The following is a 19,116-nucleotide window of genomic DNA, read 5'->3' as shown; positions in this document are numbered from 1 at the left end:
CTAATTTAAAAAATGTGGCTTTATTCACACTGCGCTTGACGTGAAAATCAAAGAATTTAAAACTAAATTATTTTTTACTACATAATTTTGACTTTCTAATTGTGTGTCAAAATGAGGAGAGAACTTTGTTTTTTCTCTTGACCCAGTTAAATCTTGGCAAAAGAAATGAAACGCAAGATGTCTGAGGAGTAATTACTGAGTTTTCTAACGAGGAGCAGCATTTCTGCAAAGCAAAAGCATAACAGTAACATTTGAAATGTCTATTTTCAGCATGATTTTCACATGAAAAATGTCTTTATTCAAATTTAATGGAAATAAGAAAGCATGTTAAAGTTGACTTCTGATCTCAGATAAAAACCCAATTTAAAACCTATAACATTAATGTCCACTTTGTATGAAAACCCCCAAATAAAACTCATCTACAATGGTTATAAAGCTGAGAAGTCCAAATATTTCAAAAGCGGAGTATATTTTTCAGCATGAACAAACGTGAGGTGTTTCTTCCTAAACACACGCCTGCAGCAAAAATCCAAACATCATCCCGAGCCTTTGTGTTGCTTCCTCACTGTAAATGTGGAATGTCTCGTGTCATCAGCAACAATAAAACTAAAAGGCAGAGGAAGTGGCCTCGAGATCAATTGTTTCAGTTGCTCAAACACACACGCACAGATCAACACACACTCATCCTATTGTTGCCTGGCCAGACAATGCACAGTCTCACCTCTCAGCCAGAAACACCCACAGACAGCCCCCGGTGTATCCTGATGTTCTGGTGTGCATTAGGACATGACTCAATAGCAGACGAACAAGTGATTTTTTTTTTTCCCTGCTGGAGAAACTTCCTGTTCAGGGACATAAATGCTGCTAAAAATACCCATTACCCATTGTCCAGATGTGCTTTTCACTGAAAAAAAAAAAGGATGAAGAGAGAAAGCAAGAGAATGGACAGCAAATGGAAGCGATCCACAAGGATTGTTTTCATCACATGCCTTTAAGGGATATTTAAATGTGAAGGTAATGGAGCTGATCATTTTTGAGTGAGAAAGGATCACTACTGAATGATGTAAACCTCTGGCCCTGTCAGGAAAAAAGAAAGAAAGAAACACAGCTCAGCTTTTTTTTCGTCTTGTGTCCACATGGAAACAGTGTTTTTAACGTTTTTTCTTTGAAACTGGGTTCAAAAATAAAAAATAAAATACAATGTTGCCCTTGCATTTTTTTTTTTTTTTTGAGGGAGAAATGTAAATAGGTTTTCAAAATCAATACTTGAGTATGAATAATTTACTCTGTTAAACACCGTGAGGAAAAGTCCTCTCTCCGGCCATCCCTCGATGTGCCTGAAAAGCGCCTATTGTGTCCCTGTATTTGGAATGACTCCCAGTCAAGTTTAATGTGACACCAAGTGAAAAAAATCACTTCATAGTCAGTCTGCAAAAAAAAAAGATTTAGATTAGGTCCTTGTATTCACCAACCCTCTCTTTTTCTTTTCATAGAGGTCTGACTAGTGTTTTAGGTAGTTTTCTGCATTTCCATGTGGATAAAAATACACAAATATTTGTTTTTAAATGACAAATAAAAAGATTTTGGAAAGTTTAGGAAAGGCTGCATTTCAGCGTGACCAAGGCCTCGGTCTTTAAAGGAGCCAAACCTGTATGTCTGTTCAATCAGCCGACCCAAGTTCTGCTGGTTTTACAACCCCTGCAAATGCCTGTCTCAGCTAAAAACACTCTGCTCACTCTGCTCATTTACAAACAATCCCGCAAACGGTGCTGACACGCACATACCTTAAAGTAATTTAATTAAGTCTGACTCCGTCCTTAGCGACTAAGCGTTAAGATAATCTGACGAGAAAATTGTTATCATCACTCATCAATTTCCTCTGCATTGATCTTGGTGTACGCTTCACGTTTACTGTAAGTGAATGTCAACTAGAAATCTATACGAGCTCTATTATCTTTTTAATAAACTTTGTCCACTTAGGCTAGCTGCCACTTCAGTTTATTAAAACTGTGCATATTCCTTTCAGTACCTCTGTCAATGTTCCTCCTTACATTCCTGTATCGGGCTGTCTTGTGTGTTTTTCCCTCCCCGTCTCAGTGACACAAAATTCCTGTTCAAGATGTATCTGAACAAAGTGTTCCCCTCTAGTCCTGTCTGTCTTCGTAGAATGGTATTTACCCCCAAAACAAAACCAAAAAGTTTGTTTTCTCTCCAGTTATTATTCCCCCTCTTCATATTATTACAGCAGCAACTTCACCCGTCCATTCATACATGAAAATGTTAAATTGCTGGAAAATATTTCTTTGGAAGGTGACCACATTTAGTTTTAAGGTTGAAGCTTAAATAAATCAGGAGCGTGTCCTGGAAAGCTGCATTGGAAACTGTTGAGACAGACAAGGTAGACGGCAGAAGGGAAAATAAGAGGCTTTTTGTCAATACTGACCTTATGTCAGAAAGTCATTAAGGATCTGAAGAGTCAATTACCAGAATGGCACAACAAACCATAATGTATCAACTAATGCATTCATCTATGTGACCTAATGAACACAATCCACCAAACACAAAATCTATAAGCTCTTTTTATGGTTTCAACCCACAGTTCCATCAGGCTAACCTCTGGTTCTGGTGCAGAGATTATAATACAAGCTCATATATGCAGGCTTGGACATGAAATGTTGAGCTTGATGGATGTCACTTCTTAGGCTCTGCTCATTATTTGACATGTTCATACAAATAGCCGGACCGCCGGGAAGACTGTAATCCCCTGATCTTGCTCAGCACTAGGCCACGACCACATCTTGTTCATGCCAGGGTGTCCAGATGGCGTGTAGGGATATCCGCTCCATCTGCCAACCTCAGAGAAGTACAGTGGCCAAGCAGATTACTGCATCACTGACACACTGATCTACAAGCATACCTTCACTCTGTAAGCGCCGTATAATATGAGAGGAAAGACAGAGGCAAGAAGAGACGGCTTGCAACGACCCACAGAGACATCACAGCAGTAAGTGTAATTGTGTGTGTATACAGTTTTCTGGCTCACGTATGTAAAGACACAAAGGTTTCATTAGGATAGACAAACTTGCAGCGCACAGCAGTCTGGTCAATGATCCCTGAGTGTGAATTTTAAAGCCAGGGCTGGCTGATGAGGAAAACAAGTGAAGGCACTCTCTGTCTGTGTGTTACAGAGTGAGGTTAAGAGGATTAGCTCAACGCCTCTGCCTACCCTGGATACCCGGAGCTGTGGAAATCCCACAGCAACCAACCGCAACCCCCCACCCCCACAATCCAGGTCAACTCACTCCCCACTGGCCTCACCTCACTTTCCAAAAAATGTGGAGCTCGTTTGTTATACAATCACGGACTATTAGCCTTGATCAGCAGCCTTTTTGATGTCTACTCAAGTGAACCATTAAAAGCAAAAGGAAAAACATCAAATTCAAATGCTAGCCATCTATCTTAGCAGTAGAAAGCACTTAAATGGATCGCACAGCATTTGATAACAAAACATGCCTAGGCTGCACCAAATCCATTAGGTGGGCCAGTCGGCAGAGCCTCAAACTAGTCACCAAAAAGGCACGCGTTGAAACATGAATCGTGCATCTTTATAAGCTTTAAATTCTCCAAGTACATTCAGCTAATATAGTTCTGCTGCTAGTGGACTTTGATTGAACCCAGATGCAAGGTTTTAGTTTTGCAGATGCAGACATTCCTCCAGACAGATTCATCAGCAGAGTCTGGAGCAACAAGGTGCCAAAACACCTGGCAGCCACTTCTCACAGGCTGCTTTAGAAAATGCTGATACCAAGATCGTAAACCCTGAAAGCTAACAGAAACAAGAGGAAGTCCTAACAGGAGCAAAAATGGCAGTAGGCTGACACTTCTATAAGCAAACACCAAAAGGAGGTCAAATCAAGTGGAGAGAGGTTGGATGATCTCACACATTATATAGTTATCAGGGGCTTATTTGAGATGCTGCCCTCATGGTAAAAAAGGCAACAGAAAACTTCAGACAGGAAGTCATTAAATCCTTTCTCGTTCACCAGTCTCGCTCACTGGATCTATCAAGAAGTGTTGAATGAGGGGAAATGTTGCTTTCTTTGGCAGCGAGCAGGGAAGCGCGTGCAGGATGGAGTGTGAGAGTCAAAGGGGTGATGGGGTGAGTGTGTCAAAGGTAGATTAAAGTAGGAAGAAGAACGCAGTGAAACCTCCAGCTGTGCAGACAGCTGCAGCTCGTCCCCAAACACAAGAGGGGATCAGGGTGACAGTGATGGTGGCCAACAGTTCATGGCTGAGGGCACACCTCCTGCGGTGTGTTTAGCCCTATATGGATATATGGCAGACACTAACATGATCCCTGCAGGCAGAAACGCACATGAAGGAACACGGATGAGAAACGGCGACAAGGACTGGTAATCCTCTAGAATAGTAAAGTTACATATTTCAAGAGTGAAACATCTGGATGGAGGTATCTTCTAAGAAAACTTTATTAAAACCTTGCCTCAAACAGAGGGTCAAAGCTGCCTAACTATGTTCCCAAACTCAGCAGAAGGAAGTTTAAAGGTTATTTCTGCGCACCACAGCCCCGTTCCTATAAATATCGACATCTCATACCAAATTAATTACAGAGTTTGGAGCATGCAAAGGCTGAAAATGCTCTCAGAGGAGCAATGGAGCTGAAATGGCACTGTGGGCCCATAAAACGTCCAGAATGTGTGTTAGGTTTTCTAAACCAATTTAAAAATTAAAGCACACAGAACAAACTCTAGTAAGCATCACTTAGCCTTTTGCTTGTTTCAGTGAAATGTGTTGAAAACATAACTCAGAGCTCAAATTAATGCTATCCAGTTGCTTATCTAATTATCAAACCAGATGCACTGGCATCAGATTAAAGCCCCCGGGTTTTTTGCTAAATGCTATAACAGCAAAATATTTTCTGTTGGATAGGCAGGACTGAAGCAGGTAAAAAAATAAAAATAAAAATTGTATCTGTCTTGTCAGGTATTTACAGACTTTCTTGTGAAAGTGACATTCTTAAATATTTACACATTATTCTTTCCTAAATGTTATGATTCTAATCTTATTTCACATGAACATAATTTATATAAAAATATGATTGGTAAAATCAGCAAAAGAACAGTCACAATGCCCCACACAGACATTGTTTAATAATAATCTACCATAAAGAATTAACAAGAATGCATTAATAGGCTATAAATTAACAAGATAAATTTTACAAACGACAAAATTACCGGTAGATGCCACAAAATGTTACTGTATAAAGGAAAGCTTTGGAAAATTTGAAGATTTAAACCAGAGCCACATTCAGCCTCACCTAAGCCATTTGAGATGGGGTAATAATAATCTGTCTTTATGATTATTGTAATAATAAAATGGGGTGATAATAATAAGTTTTTATGATTATTTCAGTTTTTGTCATAATTATCCTCTTTGAAATTAAAAAGGTGTATCTGGATTTTTCGCAAGTGTAAACCCATTTAGTTTATAAAAGTTTATTTCTGCTTCTTCTACTACAAAAAAAAAAAAAACCACTTCAGTCCATTTAATGGCCACACATAAAGGTTCTATATTTGCCCAATTTTAATTGGTAAGATTTAAACTCAAAATATGTGGTTTAGGTCAAACATTCACAGGCCTTAAACAATGTTTACGCAATACTAACTCTTGACTGGTGCTGCAGTTTTTTTTACACAAGAACACCAAACGTGTTCAGGAAAGGGTTAAGTGTCCTGAATTTTCATGTACCTCACAGTGAAATCTGTTTTTCTGGAAAAGTAAAAAACGACAGATGGTGTCTGATTTAAAGATCAAACCATGACCGCTTGAACAAGGTTCAGTCAAAGTTTACCTTCAAAGAGGTTTTCTACGAAGAGCAAAACTTAAACTACCTGCAGAATGCATCACAAGAGTTGCTCACACAGCTGTGGAGTAAAACCAGCTTGTTGTAGAAGGAATCTGAGCTCAAGACTGACACATATTAAAGTTTTTTTTAATTTTACTAATTTTTATTTAACCAGGCAAATCACAGATCTCTTTTGCACAGGAGGCCTGGGCCTGAAAGCAGCCTAACACGCATGTTTTTGTACTATGGGAGGAAACCGGAGTACCCGGAGAAAACCCACACACGCACGAGAAGAACATACAAACTCCACACAGAAAGACCCCAGATCCAACAGGGAATTGAACCCAGGACCTTCTTGCTGTGAGGCAACAGTGCTAACCACTGAGCCGCCATGCTGCAAAGTTATGTTGAAGAGGTGAAACATCTCATATTAAACTTGATTTAAAATGATATGATGGAAGTCTCTCAGCTCTGCAGGAGCTTTGAAAATGTAACATTGGTATGGTAAAAACAACACAAGTAAATCAGCAAAGAATTTACTACAGCTACTTTAAGTCCAATGTTGTTTAATGTTAACCACCAAACCAAAAACTGTTTCCTCCGTTAACCATACCTATCCATAGAAAAAAGAGAAATGCATAGTAAATTGTACTGTAAGTGCATTTAGTATTAAGTATGTACTGTAAGTACTCATACCGAAGAAGTTTTTTGGAAAAAAAAAACCTAAATGTTTCAACAAAGAAGAATCCATCCAGAGGACCTGGCTTGTTAGATACTGTAAGTACAGTAAATTAGAGCAACAATTTCTACCCTGGGTCTGGCTGCTTGATGCAACAATGTTCAGTCAGGTCATCGGGACACTTTCTTTTCTTTCTTTTTTTTGTGCTGAGATGCTTCGCCCTCCATCCAGAAGGCTTCCTCAGAGTGAGGAAGCCTTCTGGATGGAGGGCGAAACATCTCAGCACAAAACATAAACTGTCCAGATGACCTGACTGAACAATTTTGCATTTTATACCTGGATTTTTGAGCATGGACTTTGGTGTAATGTGCTTGATGGGCAGGCCGGGTCAGTCTCGGGCTTTTGATGCGGCGAATCATACATCACAAAGAAAACTAGATAAGAATGTAGGGTATAAAACTGTGTTAATCTACTTAAAGTGGAGGAGGCAGTTAGTTTATACATTGAGGATGAGGAAAAGAAAATAGAGTGCAGCAGTTAATCAGACTGTGAAAAGAGAGTAGCACTGGCGCAATGTAAAACAATTGCAAATGTGGGCTCAGACTTCTATGGTACAGTTTTAGTGAGAAGCTGGAGGCTCGCAGGGAGCAGGCGCGCATAGACAACATCTCCACCGACATGTTCGGCTTTTTAGTCACATTTCTAGAACTGTTTTACCGTGCACAGAGAGAACTGGAGGGTGACAAATATCCCACTATCAACCATGTTTGCTTCTCTTATTAGCAACTGAAGCAACACTGCCAGTCCTAACAGTGGATCATCAGCCGTGCGCGTCCGTTGACCAGTCGGTTGAAAGAGGTAAGCTTCAGATGGATAACTGGATCATCAGCCGCACGTGTCCGCTGACCTTTAATAACTAATAATCTGCTGACTTGTGCTTTCATTCAACCTTTATACAGGCTAATCCCATTGAGCCTCGGGGACTCATCTACAAGAGGGACCTGAAATACACCTGTCAATAGACCTGTTAATAAACAAGAAATCTTATCTTCCTTTCGTTGAAATACATTTTTAAAACTATCATCTCAAACTGATTTGCTTACAAAAGCTGTAAAAGCTTAATTTAAAACTTTTTTTTTTTTTTTTTTTTTTAGGGTTCAGGCCTGTAATCAGTTAATTGGTCGGGCTCGGGAAAAAATAATACAGGGCCGGGCCAGGTCAGATTTTTTTAGACCTGAATGCAACTCTACAGTAAATGTAACTAATTTCCCTCAGAGGGACAATAAAGTATCTTTCCATATCTATTCCATTTCTAGCAATGCTTTTCCCCAATAATTCTACACCTACTCTCCTCAGAGTTTCTATTGGTGCCACCAAGAGACACCCGGATTCAAATTTGTAGTTCATTTTGTCATGTTAAGACTGAATAAATGGAGAGTAGTAGATGTGTTTGTAAAAACCTGAACTAAGATTTGACAAGAAAGAACATATTGCCTCATGGTGTTGACAGGGTTTGGGCCATGTGACAGAAAGGGTCCTGCATTGACTGAAACAGGAGCAAAATCCCTCAAGATTGTTGGAATTATTCATTAGTTTTTTGGATGGCATTGCAAAGCCATGTGAAATACACAAATACTAAGAAAATTATGCAATGGCAAATTTTATTTTTAATGAGAATGCATATCGGCCAACATTTTTTAAACTTAGTTTTGCACATTTGTTTTCCCTGTTATCCCACATATCCTTACTGTAGACCCTGATTTCTAAAGATTGGTATTGACATCGGTCATAAAAAAAATTTAAAAAAAAAATCATTTTGGTTGACCTTTAATAAAATAACATTAATTTATCTTCCTGAAGCATGGCATATTTACAATTGATTTTTATATGCAAAGTAAACTGAAGCACACACACATTGTGCCACAATAATTTCCATATGGATTATAAATTGTTGTGCTGCACTTTTAGTACTTTTTCAGCTCGGTACGCACAACGTTTTGCATATTTACAATTTCTCTGGACGGTTTGATCAGATTTTAAAACCTGCATCTGATGTTTGCACAGTTACAAACTGAACATCAATATTTATTTTGTCTTTAGATAATTGCCTTTCCCATACAATTCCCCAACACAATTTAACAGTGGATCTCTGTTTTACAGCAGTATTTGATGTGATTCATCCTAAATTTATAATATGTGCATATCTAATTTTGACAAGGTCACACTGTTGAGCCAAAGCCTTACTTTTTTTATTAATGTGAGGACTGTTTGTTGAAAATCAGTAGTGCATCTGTATAAAATGAATAAAAGAGGAATATTACACACGTCCTCATGGAAAACAAATGAAGACGTGGAAAATAGAAAGGTCTATAAATCTTTATCTTTGCGTCAAGTTTTCAAAATGCTTATTCTCTGTGACCTAAATCATCATCTGTGTGCAGAAAAAGGTTAAATATCTTTATAACAACCACTCCAGTAAGGACACAGTCTAATTTTATGGATGGTTTCTGCATTTGTTTAAAACTTAAAATCAAATACTGACTTTGAATCGTCATGGTGCATCCATTTATGTCCCCATCCTTAAAGCAATGCTGATTAAATGCTGGGATAATATCACATTCAGAAGTTAGGCAATTTATTATGATTAAAAACAAAACAAGTCTTCAATTTCAATCCATGGACTGTACTGCCAAAGTCTGAGCCATGTTTCATTAGTTCCTCTTTAATTGCTCTGAAAGTCTCTCGTCCCTCGTACAGTCTGTGGCCTGAGAAGGATGACATTAATCTTTCAGTTAATGTCGCTCGGAGAGAAGCCGAAAAGTGAGTGGGTGTATGAGTGACACACTTACAGGCGTGTAATGCATCTGCAGCTGCAAAAGTCAGCTCACTCATCTCTCTGATCTCTCTGTGAGCCATCTATCATTCTGTTCTCTTAACTGATTTTACTGCAGATTTCCTTTTGAAGCCTCTGCCTGCCACGGTTTATACCCGTTTTACAGAAGCGTGCTGCCAGGTGTGTGCAGCCCGCTGGTTGACACGAGCCTACCTTCTTCAAAATTGCATTAAAATTAAAATAAACAAATCAAAATACATGGAGAGGGCATGAGAATAAAAGAAGTGAATGGTGGTGCAGATGTGCTCCTATATTTCTGTTCACCAGCAGTGAGATGTAAAGATGGAGTGCTGGTACAAACTCTTTAAAAGCCCACTGGTATGTGACCTGTGGGGTCAGGTGGCCAGCTACCAGCTGTCACCCTCTGAATATATATGTGTGTGCGTATGCACATATTTGTTCCTGCGCCTGTGTGATGTGATTGCATTTTAATGCGTGAGAGGAGACTTTGTGCAGCTGCACGGGTTAGCAGGATTTTTTGACCTACACTCTCGACAATCAACTCCAAGGAAATCTGTGTTAATCGGGCGTCCCTCTAGCCAGGGTTTCAGCCGCTGCTAGCAGGGTGACAGAGCAGATCAGCAGACCCCATTAAGACTGAAAACAACGAGCTGCCTATTCCCTTTTTAGCTGTGCTTACTTTTCATCATGGTGTGAAAAAAATGGCCATTAGAGTGCAATGAATGTCTACTGTATGAATGATGTGGGGAGAATGCTATAAATATTGATTTACTTGTTCAATTTGTGCTGTGATATACAGTTCTGGTTGAAATCAGCTAGAAAACTGAATATGAGTTGCTTGTCTTCAACATTTTACATCAATAAAAGTAGCGTGGCAAAGACTGGGCATGGACTACCGTATTTTCCGGCATATAAGTTGCATTTTTTTTTTGCATAAATTTGCAAGTCCTGTGACACCGAAGTGATTAATATCCTTTTTTTTATCCTTTTATTTATAACCTAATTTTTGGCTGAGATCTGATGATTTCATTCATTCTGACGTGACATATTAAACATTACCATTTGCAGCAGCTAGAGGCACGAGAGGGCCTTTGAGCCTTATGACAAGCCAAGTGTCACATTAATAGGTAAATGTAGCTATTAATAAGACTCTTGGCTTGCCATACAGAGCTACCGAAACTCCTTGAGCAAACGTCAAATCAGCTGCATTTTGCTGCGCCACCCAGGTGAAATGCAGCTGATTTGACCATTAAAGTGCATTTATTAAAGAAAAGTTCAACTGAGACACACCTTTGCTATAATGTCGAGCAAACAAATAATTGTTTTTAAGTGTTAATCTTGTAGAGGCAGGGCAGCCGGCTTGGGACTCAAAAGTCCCAGGTTCGATCCCCAGTCACTGCACATCACGTGGTGTCTTTGGGCAGCACACCTCATCCCCAAAAGCCTCCCGGGCGCTTTCAATAGCTGCCCACTGCACCACCTGGTGGTGGATGGGTTAAATGCAGAGACTAATTTTGCCATTGTATGGAAACATACAGTGCTGACATTGTGATGACATTATTATTATTATTATTAAAGTCCTCCCATGGCCGTCATTTTGGCAGCCGATCGATTTTTGGTACAACACCGGCCCATGTTTCCAGGTTGTCAGAGGTGACGCATAACAAATGTGACGCATCAGCAGTGACGCGTAATAGATGCGACTTATACGGCAAAGTGACTTGTTTATGTTTTTTTCCACTTTATTAGAAATTTTTGGACCAATGCAACTTATACACCGAAGTGACTTGTTCGGCGAAAAATACAGTAATAACTAAATGCCTAAAAGCAAGATAACAGACAGATCTCCCTTTTTCCATCTGTAGATTTGAGCCTTGATTCAGTTATGTACAAGCTGAGAGGGAGATTTGTCCAAAGTTTTATGCTTGTACATGAAAAAATGCAGATGCAAAAGCCATGGCTTGTCTGCCGGTGTGTTTTTTGGTGTTTGACCTTGTGCTCATTCATGCTGTCTTTTAAGATCAGGCTGAAATGGGATAAAAGTATGTAACAAGCTACAAGAGTTATTAGCATGTTAGCTGACAAAATAAATCCAACCTACTGCAGGCTTACTACTGAGGCTAATAACTGGGTTAGTTAATTAACTAGCATCAGTTTTTCAGGCTTTCAGTGTTGCTATACAACAAGCAAAACATGATCCATCCATTTTCTTTACCCACTTATCAACGCGGGGTCGTGAGGGAGCTGGTGCCTTTTTTTAAGAGAAGCAACATGAGCAATATTATTTTTGAATTTAAAATATAAATTTAAAAAGCCTGTTGACACTAGTGTTTTAGCACCATTCCAAATTTCCGTTAGAATTTTTTTTCTCAAAACTTGTTATTAAAGTAAAAGTTCAGCCTTGACCTTAATAGCTTTATGGTACTTAATATGTGGTTAATAAAAAAAAAGCAGAAAACACCAACTGGTTCAAATCAGTCCTTGTGCTCTCTCAGGTCTCTTTGTTTATATGTGCACATTAAAATAAAAAATTATTATAAAAAAAATATTATATAAGCTATTTTACGGTTATACTTATAAAACAAAGTAATACACAATACGTGAGTTTATTTAGGCAGCGAACAGAATATTAATTGCATTTCTGTTTTTAAATGAATGCCAAAAAAATCATTATATATATATATATATATATATATATATATATATATATATATATATAATTTGTTTGTTTTAATATAACAAGTTTAAGTCAGGTTCTCTGAACAGACTCTTAATAGTCTTATTATAAAGGGCACCTTCTCATGGTGGATCAACCAGTTTCATCCCCTAACCCTCTTTCATTGATGAAGATGTGCACATCCACATAGGTTGGTTTGAAAGGAGTGAAGGAAGCCATCTTTGAGAAGAGAACCCATCCATCATTAAACAGGGATGGGGGCCTCCATGTCCAATTGTCACCCTCATGCTGTTATTGCAAGTATCACTCAGCCCTCTGTGAATAACAAGCAGCCATCAGGGCACTAACGAGCAACTGTTAGGCTGATGGTCCTCCTTTTTACAAGTGAACAGCTAGTTCTGATCATCACCAACAAACTGGTTGATCCACTATGAGAAGGTGATTTTTATAAGACTGTTTGTTGCAGCTTCTCAGACTAGGAGTATTTTGGATAAAATATGAAACGTTTTAACAAAAAAGAATCCGTTCAGAGGACTTGACTTAACCTTGTCAGATTTATCTACCTGTATTATTGAGCATGCATCAAGACATTTTGTTTTAATATTTAATATTTAAACCGTGGTATTTTTGCTCAATGTTATAAAGTCAGAATCTCATACTGACCCACGCCAATTTGCTTATCTTTATAAGCTTTTGTTCTACAGAACGAGGTAGAGCATAGGCACAGGGTTACTATCACATCTAAGTGAAAATATGTTTCATACACACATTTTCATGTGTAATACTTGATGATAACAGCTTGGTGAAAACAGAATTTTTTTCCCTCTAACTCCACAGTGATGAAGCCTTACCTCGAGAGTTGGTAGCCATGTCCGCCACCTTCTGAAAGGCATCTAAAAAGGCCACAGCTGCCAGAATCGTGGTCCTGCAAACAGATCGGCACATGTTCACTGCCCTCTGACTGCATAAAGAGTCTGTAAACATTACATAAGAAACGTTGACCCAGAGGTTTACAGTTTGCATAAACTGCTTCTCACCTGAGTTGCGAGTGCAGCTTCGTGGCCTTGGCACTGAAATCTTCCCACACAGGGTATGAGCTCTGATAAGGACAAGTAAAAGCATTGCATCAAACAAACTTCTAACCAAGGACATGTAGGAACACTCTGTTAAAGACATACAGGTTTGAGAAGACATAATATTCCATTCACGAGTAGGGTCTGGAGCAACTTGATGAAATGTGGGCATCAACTTCAGCCAAAGAGGTCATGGACTAATTAAAAAGAAGTGGTGTGGCTTCTAACCAAGTTAGATGTGCTAACTTGTCTTTAAAAATATCAGCTGGATGTCTTAGTGCTTATGTTATTTGGTTATCAATCAGTAAAGCACTATCTTCTATCCTCGTATGCAGGTAGCACAGGCTTGTCTTTGAAAAATCTGGATTAGATTTACTGACGGATAATCATTCTCTGCCTTGAGCTATGAGTGCAGAAGCCAAACATAAAACACGCTGAAGGCTAGATCCCATTAAAGCAAAAGTTGGAGCCCTGAAGTAAAAGAGAGGCATAACCTCTGTGTGCCTCTTTGATGGAGACAAGCCAAAAACTGAGTTACACATCTTGACTATATATAGCCAGCATGCAATCTGGAGAAAGTCTTGCTCATCATCACGTCTAGTAAAACCCCCATTCTGGTAATGACAGAGGTTAACTCCCAGCTTCTTGGATAAAGCTTTTGCCTTAGACAGTGATTTAGGAGCCATTCTCTAAGTGAAAGAACTCAGGCTTAAGTCTCCCCGTCTTGTTGTTCACACTTGATTTCAACAGGTGCCTAATTAGCTTGGGAGCTCTGCGACTCCCAGAGGCAGGGAGGGATGCTCTGCCAAGACAGCTGAGGGCAGAGGGTGAAAAAGCGGGCAGAGACATGCACGGCACACAGGTGGGTACACACATTTGGATCCTTATCTACACCCAGCAAAGTCCAGGGAGGTAAGGGTGAAGGGAAAGTCAGAAGACAGGGGGAAAATGGCTCCTCCTCCCATCCTCCCAGTGGCTGATCCTTTACTAGATAGTGAGGTTGAAAACATTATCCAGTTCAATTCAAAAATACTTTATTAATCCCAAGTGGAAATTCAGTGTTGTTGTAGCTCATCATCCTGGTTTCATTCAAGAGTTGTTACAGATGCTGATAGCTGTGGGCAGGAAGAATATCCTGAATAATCTGAAGAATGGCCACATATACTGATCCGTCCACCTGGATCCAGCCTGCTGTCAGATACGGCGGGCCTCTCGGTCCTCCTGAGCAGCAGGACTGCCCAAAAACTCTTCGTCACCATGGACAGACAGCTGAAGGTGCCGGGGTGTTATCCCAGTCCTCCCGTTGTCACAAGCCTAGTTTCCCACCAGCTCCATGAATCTCAGCGGTCAGGTACTCGTGCACCGCCGTCAGGTTGACGGGAATTCATCCACAACACCTCCTTTTTAACTCATTTGGGGCTGTAGTTGAAGTAGTTGAGCTTTTGAGATGTTAATCAGCTGCTCCTGGTTGTTAAAACACACCTTGTTGCCATGGTTATGCATCATAACAAATGCCCAAAAGTAAAAAAAAAAGTTTCAATAAAAATCCTTCCAGCTGCACAGCATCCGATACCAGAGGACGTACTCATCCGACAAAAGCGATTTACATCCAGAAAAAAGAGGAATTAAAGTTTCCAAAAGCAATAGCTCAAAATGAAAGTGTTACTCCAACATGCAGCCACCAGGAACGGCGCAGTCCTAGAACATAACTTATTTCCAATATTATTCTTATCCTCAGGGCTGATTGACATTGACAATGATGTTCAAGGGCTGCATCAACAGGGAGTTAGTAGATGTAAATATGCCACTCAAATCTGATCTAATCCAGTTGAGTCATTCTCACTCTGCCCACTGTTCTTTCACCTCCTCCTCTTTTTTTTTTCTCCTCGTTTCCTGTAGCTTCATCATCAGACAGTTATATAACCAACAGGTGCAGCTTCTAGTTAAAAGCAAAGCTAAGAGCCCAAAGTGAACCGTGCATTGTGTAAATAAACACTAAGCTCTACTATTGTTCACAATCAGGAAGACTGAGCTGCTGTGCTGCCTGTGTGCGCTAACAAGCTTTTAATGTCCAGCCAACTGGCAGGAATGAGGTCAGACATCTTTCTCAGACAGTGGACATCAATACTGTGCTGACTAAGGGCTTTGGCCTTATCCGTCTGCACTGCTTTAGATGTAAGCCACTGTCTCTCTGGGCCTTGCATGAGAAAAGCGAAGCAGATAAATTAAATCAGTGCTGTCAATAGCTGGTGATTTCATTTTAGCCTGACAAAGAAGGGGGTCCATAAATAGTTTCTTAGAAGGCAAAAAGGACCCTGTGAGCTTCCAATCGATGCTTGACCTGTTTGATGTTGTGAACTCGTTGTGAGCATCAGGAGCATCCTGGACAATGACAAGGCTTGGAGCTGCCTGCAGGCCTGATGGATATATGTTCACACTTTCCATCTGCTGTCTTGGAATAACAACAGACCACCCTGGTACAACTTCCTTCACTAGTCCCCTCCCCCAACACACAAACACCAATCTGCATGGCGAGAGTCAACCTATTTTTGCATAAGGGATTAGTCTTAACTATTCCAAGAGGCAGAGAACTTGTGTGACACAGATTTTGTTCCAGACAGAAGGTTTGGATGTGTCCTGAGCAATGCATTGCAAAAGTAGAGGTTTACCGCCACTGACATCGAGAAGCACAATCAATAACCTTCCATAAGTGTTTCGTTTCAGGACGGGAAGGTGATGAAACGGTTATTTCCTTCTCAGAGCGTCCTTCACTGATAGTGAGTGAACAATTGAGCGGGGGTCAAATGGCACATCATCACTTTTGTGTTCCCATAACGCCACCTTCCCAACCTTTGTTTTATCAAGATGCTTTACTTTGAGCCCTGAAACAAATGGATTATCTTTGTATTATCAGGATTATATTCTGCTGCTGTGTCCATGCAGGCAGTTATTGTACAGTAAACAGGTTGCCACACTGGCTCAAGTCAACCACTGTCCCACGGACCTGCTGTACAGTATGCAAATAACACAAAGGGAAACATGTTTCACCTCTCAGTTTGTCCTGCAGCAGTGTTTCATGTGGGATGTGGGGGGAGGACCCGATGAAACAAAGGCAGTAAAAATATGCGTCTGCACAGCCACCGTGCAACCACAACGGTCAGATTAGGGGGAAAACTCTTAGTCTAATTTAATCTACATCTGCGTTACCTTCATGTCGTTAACGATGGCCTGGAATAATCCACCCAGAGCTCCACACTCCTTCTCCACAGACTCCATGGTGTCCAAAACAAACCAACAAGCAAAAAGAGTGGAAAGATCAAATAAAAATTCAGACCGAAGACACCCCCCCCCTCGGTTCAAGCTCGTTCACACATTTGTTGTGTTCATCCGCCCTTCGTTGTCCTCCTCTAACGTCCCCAGGAGGCGCGAGGATGCGAAGCAGCCCGAACAAAAAGAAATGTGGCACCGGGCGCTGCTCCGCCGCCGCTCGGGAGGGGAGGGATGGAGCAGGACGCACGAAGGGACGCGCCTGCTGCTTGGACTACATGCACCGTGGCTCCTCATGCAAACAACGAGGGAGAGCAGGGTTCTGCAGGGGGGGAGAGACGGGGGGCACCACGGGAGCCCGGCTCGGTCGCAGGGGGACGCACTCAGAACAGCAGATGTCTCCGAGCTGGAGACTCCAGTAACACGATCCATGGGAATGGAAAAGGGGCTGGTTAGGTTTTTTTTTTTGTGTGTGTCTCGGGGCCAGTGGGAGGGAACAAGGCACAACACCCCCTCCTCCAGCCCTTTTTTCGCCACATGCAAACAAAAGTAAAACCTTTTTTTTTTTTTCTGTACTGGCATGCAAAGCAGGATTTGCTCGGCGTTATTTGTATATTCACGCACGCGTCTGGTGATGACGCTCGTTCGTTTAACTTATCTGACCTCTTTGTGGACACACAACACAATTAATCTGAATCAACATAAATTAAATAAAAAGTTCAAATCAAAAGGTTAAGAAATGTTTGTTTAGTAGTGCTACAGTATAAACGAGTGAAGTCACAATTTAAAAAGTGTTTGTTTACAAGTAGCATATAACTCTGCTGCTTAAGTAGTTTTATGTAAAAGACAACAGAGCTGGTGTGAAATCAAACATTAGTAAAAGGTCACTCTGACAAGGCGGTGGGAAATGAGGGTGCGAAGGGTGCTACAGCACCCCCTGATGGAGGCCAGAGGACATGCACGTCCAAAAAGAATACAGTAGTCCCTCGTTTATCGCGAGTGTATGGACACACCTCCACCCTCGATAAGTGAAAACCGCGACATAGGGATACAGTGTCTATAAAAGTTAAGTCAGGTCCTCTGGATGTTCCAAAAACATTGTAAAACCGTTTTGTCAATGACAAAATGTTTCTATAATTTTTTGTTTGTTTTTTGAACGTCCAGACCTGACTTAACTTTTTTAGATTTCACCCTGATTATTGAGCATGCATAGGGATACAGTAGTTCAAGTTCAGTTCAAGTTCAGTAAACTTTGTCATGACATGTGCCAGGCTGTAATCACACTCACTCATCACTTGTCACTCCCAATCTCCCTCCTTAAATAAACATTTTTTAATTAAATACTGTAATATTTTAAATAAACAATCCATTCATGGATTGTTTATTTAAAATATTACAGTATTTAAATTTAAATTGTAGAGAAGAGAAGTGGGCAGCACGGTGGCGCCGGGTGCTCCGGTTTCCTCCCACAGACCATAAACCTGCATGTTAGGCTGATTGGTAACTCTGAATTGTCCCTAGGTGTGAGTGAAAGAGTGAATGGTTGTTTGTCTTGTTTGTCTCCATGTGTCCCTGTGATGGACTTGCGACCCGTCCAGGATGTACCCCGCCCCTCGCACAGTGATTGCTGGACATGGGCACCAGCGACCCCCATGACCCAAAATGGAGTAAGCGGGTAAAGATAATGGATGGATGGATGGATGAGAAGAGAAGTGCAGCAGGACATCAAAGGGATGTCACACAGCTTCAGCTCTGCAGCACGGAGCAGAACTGTACTTCTTGGTCAATTACACTTCAACAACTGAACATCGAAGTTCTAAAATAATTACAAATAACTTTTAACACTTTTATATTTTGTTATTGTGATGATTTTTACGACATGACATACTTTGAATTTTAAGTTGGAAGACAAAAGTCGATCGGTGCATCTCGACAGCAAAGGGTTAACCCTTCACAAAGCTGCAGCAGCAGAAATGGGTGCGTGGTAGAGAAGGAAATCAGCTGATCAGCTGCAGGAGGGAGATTTCCCTTCCGCTTGTGGGCTTCACGCATGGTGCAAAATCATTCAAAATAATTTATTTTAAATAAGCAACCCATGGCTCATCCATCAATCAGCCAATTGTGTCATGTCCAATCTTACGATAAACAAACCGCGAAGTAGCGAGGGACTACTTTACAGTAGTATCTTTCAGCTGTTCCCTTCTTCTGCGGTCACCGCAGTGAGCAAACTTCCATGAAAGAGTCTGGTGATTGTTTTACGCCTGATGCCATTCCTGACGCAACCTGCGGGCTCAAACCCACAACCTCAGTATTCTAAGACTGCGACACTGACCACCAAGCTACCACAGCCCTTCCAAATAGATTAATGAAATTATAAATAAAAACAAATCTCATATATGTTGTGTATGTTTGTACTCTAAAACTATTTTTATATTATTGAGTTGCATAAATACGGTGTAGCAACACTCCTTTATGTATGTTGAAAATTTACAGCTGTTTCAAACCCACAAAAAAATAGGCAGACTAGTTTTGGATATTTATAATGTTACACTTTGTTCAATATATTTTTAGAATATGACAACACTGAATATATTCGGTATACATTCATTTTTTTTATCTGTCTTCATTACTTGTAATGAGTAACTTTAAATCCAACAGAACTTTGCCCTTTTAATGCTTTTCAATGAGCTGATCTGAGGTATA

The 19,116-nt window shown here is 40.4% G+C and overlaps 1 protein-coding gene across 3 annotated transcripts in view; it reads right to left on the bottom strand.

Moving 5' to 3' along the window:
* mtss1la (MTSS I-BAR domain containing 2a) overlaps nt 1-16,846 on the bottom strand; it is a 37,430-nt gene extending 20,584 nt beyond the window's left edge. For all 3 annotated transcript variants that reach the window (XM_037683434.1, XM_037683436.1, XM_037683435.1), the window contains exons 1-3: nt 16,354-16,846; nt 13,111-13,172; nt 12,925-12,998 (exon numbers count right to left, since the gene is read on the bottom strand). In XM_037683434.1, coding sequence (XP_037539362.1) covers nt 12,925-12,998; nt 13,111-13,172; nt 16,354-16,422 — 205 coding nt within the window. In that variant the 5' untranslated portion in view covers nt 16,423-16,846. The remainder of the gene's footprint in view (nt 1-12,924; nt 12,999-13,110; nt 13,173-16,353) is intronic.
* Between the last annotated feature and the right edge of the window lie 2,270 nt (nt 16,847-19,116).

Source organism: Nematolebias whitei, chromosome 10 (genome assembly GCF_014905685.2).
Source record: "Nematolebias whitei isolate Nwh7 chromosome 10, NemWhi1, whole genome shotgun sequence".
Lineage (NCBI taxonomy): Eukaryota > Metazoa > Chordata > Actinopteri > Cyprinodontiformes > Rivulidae > Nematolebias > Nematolebias whitei.
Note: the sequence above shows the minus strand (reverse complement) of the source record. Positions and strands in the feature narration are given on the sequence as shown.